Here is a 12,538-nt window from a genome sequence, read left to right as displayed (position 1 = left end):
CGTATCACTCGATATCGATATATACACTTATCTCTTAAGCCATAGATATGAAGATATCGAACACAAAACTTATTGAACAAATTATTATTTAGTGTTGAACATAATCGATATATTTCCATAATAATCTAATAAAAAACTTATTTTAAATAATGCAATTATAATTCACTTATTTTAAAAAAAGGAAGAAGAGAAAAAAGGAAAAAATGATGAATATACAGAAATAATTTCGATATCATTAGATATCTTAATAACTATATTTCATCGATATGTGATATGACGGTATATTCCGATTCTATAATAATGCTAATTCAAGTTAAATACAAAAAAAAATATAAACTTCAATAAAAATTACTGCCGAAACGATATAAAATTAAAAACTCTACAAAATATTGGTCTAATTTAAATTTAATTCTCGTACATAGTAATGGAAATAAAATATTTTTAATAATGTAAAAGCACCGATTTAAGCCTATACAAGAACCGTATTTGAAATTCTAAGCTTTTCTTTATTTCGGAACTTGTAAATAATTCATGAGAGTAAAGTTGTCGACAATTTCATTTACCTTGTGCTATTGCACCTAAAGCTAGATGTTATTCAGGAAGTCCCCATTGGACCTACTCGTACAATAAACTAATGGTGAAAAATACGCTTACATTTCTACTAAATATTTGGATTGCGAAATATGATCATCGAGACATCTATAATTTAGTGCAATATAATTAAATATGTGATATGTATTTAACGATTAATGTACAGGCATGAACAATATGATATAAACTATCAGGTGCTCATGCCCAATATTTATTTATTAATTAGGTGTCAGATGTAGTAGCCACCAATTTCTCAACTTCAACAGCTAAAATTGTAAGCGGAATAGATTCGTAGAATGTCTGTTTCCAACTTAATGTTATCCCATTCTTGCGTTAACCATCATCCGCCAAGTGATTTAGTATTGTTGAATATGAAAACCTACAATTAGAAACCTCCCATAATGGTTTAATTAAATTGAGGTCTGGCGATTGTACTGTTCAAGGAATCAGTCTGATGATATTGTAATGCTCCAAAAATCAAAACTGAACCTTTATACCGTGTGTGTATAGACGCATTGTTCTCTTAATATACGGCAAACTTTGGTAGAAATATGCTAATCACAAGAAGACTATTATTACTATAATTATTTACCTATTAATGACCCATCAGCCTCTTGGACTATTTAGGGTCTATTCCAAGTTTTACAAAATGATACAGCTTTCCAATAAAAAATAAATGATCAAATACAAGATTTAGAATATAAAAGACAAAACAACATTTTAAATGCGAGGTATGAATATCGAAATATATACATATATAAATCTAATAACAAACAACCATATAAGGTAAAAATAATAAATATACATATAAAATCATAATAATATGCAACAGAAAAAAAACGAAAAACACTACACATTTGGCAATATATGTTTGGACCGAAAAGTTTATTAGCCGATTCCAGTTTTTCATCTGAAGGAATTGTTCCCTCGTTTCCCCCAAGTTAAATAGTCGCCTCTGTGAACGGTAGTCATAATTAGAACATCATCATTGAGGAGGTTCATATATTGGTTCGCAGTAATCCATGAGTATCATGATATTGCCGCCAAAATTATAACAGAATCAATCCCATACTTGACTCGAGGAAAGACTCGAGGACTTGAGTAATGAGTCAGTCATAGTACCATAGCCTTCTTTTGGTATTCCATATATTATCAACATGGAAGCAGTGTTACCAACATGCAACAAGATGTACTAGATGCATGGTGTTCATTTTATTTGGTTTGTTGCCTATATCTTTATACAATGTGGGGCAAAAGTCCCGCTACCATTGACGTAATTTTCACTAAGTAGTAATAATGGAATAATTATTTTCAATAAATATTGAAACTGAGCCAAACGCTAATATAGCGCGCAATCAAAATGGTACCGTGACTTTTGTCCCACCTTATACTTTTTTTTTACTGTATTTATACTTTTGCCTAACTATTTTATATATAGTCGTACTTGAATAATTAATATTCAATAAGCAAAATAGTCATGGAGTAAAATTAACTAAATTTACTTATATAATGATAATAAGATATATAATATATCCGAGGCTATCCGAGGACTGTGGCTCGGAGCCTAGTTCAGATTAAGTCCAGTGCAGATAAACAATAATTGCTAAAAAAGAGATTATGAAATACAGTTTAAAAAAATATAAAGTGGTTTCTCCATTAATATCACTATATTTTTAAAATATTAATTGTTTTAGATAAAGCTGAAACAGTACCCGATTTCCAAGACTTGAAAAATGGTGTAGATCCATGTCTGGGCCTCCAACTCCAACTACACGATGGAGATGTACGCTGGTCGCACTGTTCCAAACCTGGCGATTCCGAACGTTTGATCGACATAGTTTCTAAGGCGAATCAAGTAACCCTGCAGGTGACCAGAGATGGTACTATCAATGATGAGGCTCTACGACTACGAATAAGTTACCGTGCCGAGCCGATAATCGGAATTGTGGGATCGTGTGGGTTCGGTTGGGTGGTATTAGGTCAATTTTGTGTTACGGTTATGGATCAAATAAAGTCATCGTGGGAACAAGCGGAAAACGAATGCATGCGACTAGGTGGACATCTAGTGAGTGTTAGAAGTGAAAGAGACCAAAAAATATTGGATAATTTATTAACAAATAGGTGAGTACTTATTTACAATTCGTAAAAAAAAATTAATGAATATTCTTTGATAATTAATGAATATTTATATATAACATGTACAACATATATAACACTCAGTAAATACCGGATATAACTATAAAAATAACAAATTTTAAGAAAAACTTAACTTTACTCATGAAGATACTCCCTTTTAAGGTATTAATTTCAAGCCAGTACTCCTCCAATTGTTTAACTGCTTTTTCGTTGAACGTAGAACGATTTATAGTTGTTTTCAAAATAAGCTTGAACTTCAGCTTCGCTTCTTCATTTAAGCCAAATCACTTACCCTGGAACATTAGTTTGTTATTATTTGAACATTATAAATCTTCAAACCAGTATTCTGTAGATCAAATCTGGACTATACGTTGGTAAGGCAAAATTCTAAACGCGATTCGTTTAATTTGACCATTCTTTTATCGATTTTTTATAAAGGGCATGGCATACAGGGCATAAAACCCTAAAAACTTGATTTAAAATAATTCGAAAATATAATTATCATTTATAAAAGTAATTCTACAAGAGATATAAAAATTAGGATTTCATTCGGCATAGTAGCTTTATATTGATTTCCAGTTTTTTACGTTTATCTCTCTATCTAAGTTAACTTAAACTCTTAATCCACTCGCCAGCATTTCGAGAACATTTTACCCTTTTAGACCTGAACGGCATAGATTATTTGCTGTAAACAGAGCGCCATTTTCGAAAGGTTTGCTTGTGGTAAATTGCTTTCGAACGACCTATTCAAAAGCCCCCGTAATAAAGTTCAACTATTAAAACCTTTTTATACTCAACCCGTTCCGCTTTTAAAATGTGTTTCTCAATACTTTTTGTCGGAACTTGGCAGAGTAACCTAATATTGAACTTAGTTCGGTTCAAGAGCTTTGTTAAGTTTGCCTGGCAAGAGTCAACAGTCGTTAATCTAAAGCGTCCATGTCATTAGCTATATTCTTAGTCCATAAATTCCGACAACAAGAATATTTTTGTTCTTATGTGGGCAAGAAATCAGTTAAACACTTAAATGATTATTTATCGATTGATAATTTGGAATTTTCTAACATTTTTTCGACACTAATACATATTAGTAATTCATATTCATATAATACATATTAAAGTAAACAAAACAAAAAATAACCTAACATAATTTTAATAAGTCCTTATACAAAATAACAATTTACCACTCAGCATGTATAGACGCGATAATTATGGGAGACAAATTTCCTTTCCGGTATTCCTTACATTTGTTGACAGTTAAACAGTTGATTTCAAACCCAATGTATACGTTTTTTAAGTGTAACCACCTGATAAAAAAATATGAAAATAGTATTCAGGATTAACGTAATGGCTAGTTAATGAAAACAGTGATCCACCGATGTGCCGGACCAATAATGCGGACCTCTGAAGAATCTTATAATCCCAAGGAAATATTCTTCAAATAAAAAAGTAATTGCCGAAATTAAGGTCTGTTTTGACAAAATCCTGGACAAAACATTGATCAAGAAAGGCATCGAAAGTTAGTGAACTGTTGAAATTAATATATTACTTTTAAAAGACAGGTAAAATAAATCTAGTTTTGTAAAGACATTTTTGTCGCCATACTCCGAATTTTAATTATTTCACGGAAAATATTTCCCAGAGTAAATGGGTAATTACTAGAAATATTTGTAAGTCGGTTGGTGGGGTAAAATTCGAAAAATATACTCTCTAGGTGGAGTTGCAGAGCCGACACGCTACGATGCAGCTAGAGAGCATCATTTGATTATTCACGTTAAATAGGTTGAGTTGAGAAGGTCTAGAAAAATCATCGCTTTGATTCACTTCACGGTGAATAGGTGATTAATAATTTAATAGTAAGTATAGTGAGCGGTTTATTATCTTTGGATATTAAATCTAGCTGAAATGGTCAGCTGTTAGCAATCAAGCCAAAATAAGAACTTATCGTCAGTCTGCAAAGCGCTGATGCTAAACAATACAAACAAAAAGGCTCCAAAGACAGTTCATTGTGGGAGATATCGATGAAGATCTCCAGAGGGAATTAGTTTTATTAACAGTTTTTTTACTTGGAGATATCATGTTGTCTAAGAATATTAACATAAAAAATCCATATTTGACCACTGAGAGGATTGACAACCGATGGAACAAAACAAAGAAATGGTGAAGGAGAAGAATCTTCATAGAACCAAAAAAAATAAGTTAATCTTAGTTTTGAAACCATCTTTAAGAATAAAATAGTTCATTTAGTCAAACTTCAAACAAAGAAGAAAATAAATAACAAAAATGGCGTGCCAAATGTATGACAATATGGCAGGGGTATTCAAATTTTGGCTCCTTAACGCTATATAACAAGTCAATATACGCCACATAACAACTATAGCAAAACAAAACAAGTGATTTAATAAATGGGTAATATGACACACATAATTCACAGGTATATGATCCACGTTTGTTTTATTAAGTTAAATGATGTGGCACCTATTTGGCAATTCATACTGTTTTAAATTTTTCTAAGAGCTAAGGCAATGTAATTTAAATTTCTGAACATATCTAAAAGAATTCACTCCATTTTCCAGATTTTCATTAATACTAATACAGCACTCTCTTAGCGACATCATCACATACTAATTTACATTGGGCTAGGATCACCAAATGCATTTACAATCTTAGATGCGGTTTCCATTGCATCTAGCGCATGTATATACCCAATAAGAAAAATTAACTTAATAGAGGTCTTTAGGTATGTCACTCTAACTTGTGGCAAAATATCTAAATTATTGTGTCTCAAATTTATATTCAAACATAAAAAAATTTAATCAGTCAAATTTTTAAAGATAACACAAGTTGCTGAATAAAACATATTTATGCTAACGGTTTTCCAACTTTTAAAATAGTTGTTGAAATCGATTTTTTGATAGACTTTTTTAAAGTTTTACCGCATCAACTCTGAATTTTAGTAGGTTTGGATTTTGACATAAAACAAAAGCCTAATATAAATAAAATAATTAAACAAATATGTTATCGAATATAATTTATTTTAACATTATGGTACATCTAACGCAACGAACTTAAACTATAATTAATTATAAAGCCATAGTAATTTACAGGTTAGAATGGCTTTATTGTATTTACATTGAACTTTTTTTCACGACAGTATAGGTAGAGTTCTAGGTGCATTTTTATGTATATCTGAGTAATGTATTTTACATTCATTAGAGAGCCTTCAATGCAATGTTTCCTTGAAAAGTCATTTTGATATTACTATATTTCTCCTTAGTTTGTTCTATTACTACCTGTAAACATCTTTCTTGATAAAACTAGATTTAATCACCGCATTTTCCTTAATCCATTTGACATATCTGCAAATTAGTTACAATGTCCTGGCACATTTTAACCAACCGTTTATGCATATTCTGAACAATAACACACATTCATATAATGCTTTCACACTCAATAACACAATCTCCTACAGTTAAAATATATTAATTATATACTGACCTTTAGTTGTTCCTCCTTCATCACGCTGTTTTGGTAATTGCTAGCATTGAATCATAACCCATCATAACATTCATAAAGATTTATTCAATCACTGTCACTTTCATAATCACTACTCAAGTGAATAATTGGGCTGTTCAATCTATTAAAAACTTGCTCACGATTCCACCATTTGTCAATTTGTTCTTGAATGTGTCTGATCGAGCTCATCCAAACCGAAGGCGTTATTGCCGACAATACTTCTTTCCATAAATCCAGATAGTTCTGGTTTGACTATCCTTCTCGACCTGAATGTCTACTGTAATAACTGTAATAATTCCTTGCTATACCCCACATTAACTCAATTGGATTAAATATGCAGTGATAGGGAGGAAAGCATCAAACTCTGTGACCATACCGTTTAGCAAACTGATCTACCATGTATCTGTTTGTAGGCTTATTTCTAAAAAAGTAAATTACATAAAATGCAATTAAATATTTTATTTCTACTTACAATTGATATATGAAAATAATTTGAAATTGTTCATTCGTTAAAATAGTTTTCTCCACCAGTGTACTATGATATGGTGCATTGTCCATAACAATAACTGATGGTTACTCCCTATAAGCTGATTTTCAAATAACTTCAAAGACAAGTTATGGTTCATTTCTCCATGATAGTCACCCTTGGACTTAAAGGAAAATACCAATTCTGCACAAGGAATAAAACCATTCTTGTTTCCAGCATAAGGACCTATATGTCTGCAATGAATTATTAATAAATGTGATGACTAACAAAACCTAATTCATAGTTATTCCTACGTTTTCCTTTTTCCATCATCTTGTCATCTTTACACTATATTTATTATCATCTTGCTATGAGCCGCCAAAAAGCAGAGGCTTTTGCTGAATATCTAGAAAAAACTTTCAAACCAAACGAAGCTAATATTGAACATAACTTACCGGACACAGAAGCTGTATATTCGATGAATGAATTAGTCACGCCGAAAGAGTTAACCAAATTTATTAAAACTGACATTAACCCCAGGAAATCACCAGGCTACGATTTAGTAACAGGAGAATTACTGCAAAAACTACCAAGAAAAGGAATTATAAAACTCACTAACTTAATCAATACAGCATTTAGATTAAAACATGTCCTAGACGTTTGGAAGATGGCGGAAATTATAATGATTCCCAAACCTGGGAAGTCACCAACCAAAATAAAATCCTATAGACCTATATCACTGCTGCCAGTAATATTTAAGGTTATTGAAAAACCCCTGTTGAAAAGAATAGAACCGATCATAGAGAGAAAAAACCTAATACCAACACATCAGTTTGGATTTATTAAAACACTCAACAATTGATCAGGTCCACAGAATAACAGATGTTATTGAAAAAGGCTACGAAAGTCAAAAAGTAGGCTCAGCTATATTCTTAGATATAGCACAAGCCTTCGATAAGGTTTAGCATGAAGGCCTTGTTCATAAACCACAGAAAATGCTACCAAAACAACAGACCGAACTATTAAAATTATAGATTACAACCAGAATGTTTAGAGTCAAATAAGAACAAACTTACTCCACAATAAAAGAAGCTAAAGTAGGTGTACCACAAGGAAGTGCATTGGGACCAATGCTTTATCTACTTTACACTTATGATATACCACAAATGGAAAATATCACGATGGTTATACTTGCTGATGGTACTGCGATTATATCTGTCGGAGACAATAGTGATGAAACCTCACGAAAATTACAACAGGCAAGTGACAATATAAATAATTAGACACAAGCTTGGAAAATAAGAATTAATGAAAGTTAATCTGTACATGTGCAGTTCACCTATAAACAGACCATACTAGCACCAACAACATTAAATAACAGTATCATCCCATATAGCAACAACGCTAAATATCTCGAAATGAATCTCGATGCAAAACTTCACTGGAAGGAAGATATAAAGAAGAATAGAAAAGAACTTGTATTGAAATATAGGAAAATGTACTGGCTAATTGGAAGAAAATCACAATTATAATATCAATAAACTGCTATTATATAAGCAAATATTGAAACCTATATGGACATACGAAGTTCAATTATGGGGATGTTCTGCAAAGAGTAACATTAATAAAATACAAAATTTTCAGAACAAAGTCCTGAGAGGTATTGTGGGTGCACCCAAATACTATAAGACTGATTACCTACATCGAGACCTTCAGATACCCACTCAGTCAAGAAATTAAGAGAATTGCAGGGGGGGGTCATGAGGAAAGACTCGATTCTCATACTAATAAACCACCAGAACAGGACACAGACTCAAAACAATCAAACCATCTGATCTTGTGTAGTATTGTGTAGTGAGGGGCATTGTGTATTGAAAATTGAATTATTTTAAAAGCTATGTCTGGAAGTTCCATTAAACCCTTTCGTAGGTTATCTTTACACCGCCTAAATCCTATACTTCCCAATACTGTATGAAGAGATGTTCTACATCTCTCAAATAGCTGCATATCTTTCAGTTTTTATGGATATAGACCATCCATTTTCTCTGAATCAATTGTATTAAATTATGTTTCGCTTGAATAAACTACTTACTGTTTATATACATTTCGCATATTTGAACTGTGATACAGCTAACCTCAAGCTGATCTTGATTCGTCACCTGTTTTGCATAAAGACGGTTTCTTTTTGATAAATTTACGGTTATATTGTTTTTTATTTGTTGAAATATTTTAGTGGCCGTTCCCGTATTAAATTAATAAGTAATTCAGTGCAGCTGCAACACACTAAAGAATGTTTTCAATAAAAACCGCGCTAATTAATATTTAACAATAAAAATGTTTACCTCTCTAACACATTGTACCGGCCAGACGGGGCCTCCATTATCTCGTTCCTCTTCGAGATAACTGATTACAGAGGCAATCAGTTTCTTCTTCGGCTTTTTCGGCTTCGGCATTTTAAACGAGAGTAATAATAGGCGGCGATTTAAAATTTATTAAAATAAAAGGTTAAAACAACGCTTGCCGATTTATAACCATGATTTATTTCTGCAGGCTCTTTCGGTTACATGTTCGAACTTGTCAAACAGCATTCTATCTCTTTTTAAATACATTAAAATGAGAAGGAAAATAGTGTTTGACTGTAAAACAAATTTACAACTTTCGACATCCACATATTGATGACTTGCGTTACTACTGTTTTGAATAGATTATAGCAGTGTTTCAGAGCAACATGCTAATGATAGTAAGAACTTGAATGAGAGAAGAAGCTGAGTATCACGTATAAATCATAACGAGACATCCCCCATAATTGACTGTAATGCTTTGCCCTATGCTCTGGGGTAATTACACCAGGCCGTTTGTTTGAAACAATGTAAACGATTATTAATGTCACTTACTTCAAATTAGCAAGCGCACAGACTTTATGATCGTTGCGCCGTTTCTTTGATAGCTTAGGTTTCACTTGCGTTAATGCGTTTTGTTTCGGCCATGCTGTTTGCGTCGAAGCAGTATGAGCCTAGTGAGTGTTGAGTTCTGCTGTCACTTTTTTCGCACTAATTCTATGTTGTCTGGCCACAATTCATTTTAATAGTCATCGATCTCTGATAGTTAATTTTAGATATCGTCCACTATTTCCGTACACCGATGATATTTTACCATGTATTATATATGTTGTTATTACCGGGGATACTGTGTTAACCGAGCACCAACGATTCGCTCTCTTTCGAAGTGTAAGGGATCACACATTTAATCAATTTGCAGGAGTTGTCATGTAAACATACAAACACATACATGTCGATTTATTTACACGGATACAGTATTGCCAACATGCAACAAGATGCACTATATTGCATGGTGTTCATATTATTTTGTCTAATCCCTGTAAAACCAAATTAATAATTAATAAATTAAAGTAATTAAATAAAATTAATGTATTTTAAAGGTTTTATAAATTGCATTACAACCTGTAATAATAATCGATACAAATTGTGACACCATATTTAATTTTTCTTTCAGACTTTATAAGGAATTATTTCTATTTGAGTATATAATAAGAACAAAAAATTTGTTAGTTCTTATTGCCTTAATGTAATTTAAATGGAACTGATATTTTAATTCGACTTAATAAAATAAAGAAAAAAATTTAGATGCAAAAAATCGTAAACTAATGTAGAATATTAATTTGCTAAAACAGCCGATTTAATGGAAACCTTAGACCTTTCAAAACTTTCTTTCGGTATAGATCGCCAGAACTTTAACTTATCTAATGTCGATGTGAAAAGTTTTCAGATGGAGTAAACTTAATTTGAAAGTTCCGTAATAAAACCTGACGGTAGAAGTGATATTTTATAGATGTTTTGATTTTAAGTTTAGAGTTTTCACAACATTATTTCTACATTAAAGTTATAGCGTATTGTTTACGTTCGCGGGAGTTTCGATTAAATGTCAATATTAGTAGAGATGTTTTAATCATGTCTGAAAGTTAAGTGTAGCAAAAATAACAATAACAACTTCATCAATTTTTGCGTTTTACTCAAATCATATACATTTCTTTTTGTGACTGTTTTCATCGCCAAAATCAAAATATTGTCGTTAAGTTAAGTGCAGATATAATAATGTATGATGTAAATATTTAACTACCTCATTATGTCAAACGGATTTAAAAAAGCAACGAAATTATTAACAGTAATGCTAAAACAATCATCGATTTATCTCAATCGAACTCAAGTAATTATTGAGTAAAACCTATTCTTCCTTAAATTGTTGAACTATTAGGTGATGTATTGGTATTGAGAAAATTCGGTACAATATATATTAATCAAAATATTCCTGATCGTTTTTTAAAACATTTCGAAACCTTGTACTAGCCAATCCATGCTACATCCAACAGAAGTGGTAATCAGAAGGCGCTATACCTGATGAATACACTGGGCGCGGAAAAACTTCGCATTGGAACCGCAACAGTATACCCTTTAGCACTATTGCAACGGGTGAGTTTACCTTTATTACTCCTTATGCCAGGCGCAAAATGGGACGCAGCTTGGTGAGATGACACAGTGAAGGTCACGGCGAGTGTACGCGGGATAAAAATGTCAGACGCTGAAACCGCACAAGTACGATTTCAGTTCTAGCTTCGCAGTAGAACAATACACAGCAGGTTTTCGAGAGTTTGAGCTCCAGTTTCCAGGCCAGACTGTAATTTAAATATCATTGATTGTCATTGAAATCATGAATCTATTTTTAAATCATTAAGGCCAAAACCAACAATTGAGATAATGATGAAGCAGATTCATCATAAGATTCTAAAATGATTTCATCGTCTTCAACAATAGATTATTTGAAAGGAAATAACATAAAGACCAAAAACTTGAACGTTCCATTATTTGCGCCTGTAATTACTAATTAATTACTAATTATTAATAATTATTTTCTATCTTATTATATATTACATGCACCAATAAGTCTGTCACGTTTAATAAAAGGAGAGAACATCTATCAAATGTTAGCGATTTTCTATAAGCACAACACATAGAATAAATGATATTGAATTCTCTAAGTTAACCTAACATCATAAAATCTAATATTTCTGTTAAGGCCCTAGTTAACATGTTTTTGTATATTTTTCGTCCCCTATAATATAAAGAACATTTTATAAACATATGAAGAACATTTTATAAACATTTCTGATATAACAACAAACCAAAGCTATAATTCTTTTAAATTATTCGAAATTAATTAATTGAACACTATAATATATATTCTGGAATTCACAAATTAAACTAAAAACTCACTTGAGGCTCAACTTTAAATTTAACTAAGTTTTTTACCAAGTTTAGTAACTACTATTCTAAGCTTATATATTATGTCTAAGTTATATAACCTTATATAAACATTTTTAATTTTAACAGGAAAAAGAGAAAACAAAACAAATAAACAAATATATAAAACGCAAACATCTGTTAATCTTTTAAAATTACTCAATAATATATTTTATACACCACTAAAAATATGTTCATTGTGTTGAAGATATTATACTTCAACACGCAAAAACCTCATGGAAATCCCTTTCCGCAGAAGCAATTAATGCAATTATATTCGATATGCAATAAGCCTCTATAGAGTATGCATGCTTTCCTATATTCTTTTAACATTTCATATTTTCCTTCACTTATTATCATTATTATTACCCATGCTTTAACAGTTGTAGCGTCAGTTTTATATTTTGTACCTTTATGAGCCAATTAATCTAGACTTTTCAAATTGCCACTACTTAAATTAATACATGTTTCAACCAATATAGCATCCATTTGAATTTTGCAGCTGATTTAGCTGCTA

At 31.5% G+C, this 12,538-nt stretch overlaps 1 protein-coding gene and 1 long non-coding RNA gene across 3 annotated transcripts in view; one reads left to right on the top strand and one right to left on the bottom strand.

The window, feature by feature from the left end:
- LOC143198219 (uncharacterized) overlaps positions 1-12,538 on the top strand; it is a 376,811-nt gene that overhangs the window by 248,661 nt on the left and 115,612 nt on the right. For both annotated transcript variants that reach the window (XM_076407333.1, XM_076407332.1), the window contains exon 6: positions 2,286-2,712. In XM_076407333.1, coding sequence (XP_076263448.1) covers positions 2,286-2,712 — 427 coding nt within the window. The remainder of the gene's footprint in view (positions 1-2,285; positions 2,713-12,538) is intronic.
- On the bottom strand, positions 5,860-6,954 carry LOC143198373 (uncharacterized). The gene is made up of 4 exons (XR_013006208.1): positions 6,713-6,954; positions 6,223-6,661; positions 6,018-6,083; positions 5,860-5,962 (listed from the first exon to the last, which is right to left on the bottom strand). It is a non-coding gene; the product is annotated as an uncharacterized LOC143198373 (long non-coding RNA).

This window comes from Rhynchophorus ferrugineus, unplaced genomic scaffold (genome assembly GCF_030347505.1).
Source record: "Rhynchophorus ferrugineus isolate W39M unplaced genomic scaffold, kcgeb_rfMv2 rfM6, whole genome shotgun sequence".
NCBI classification, from domain to species: Eukaryota; Metazoa; Arthropoda; class Insecta; order Coleoptera; family Curculionidae; genus Rhynchophorus; species Rhynchophorus ferrugineus.
Note: the sequence above shows the minus strand (reverse complement) of the source record. Positions and strands in the feature narration are given on the sequence as shown.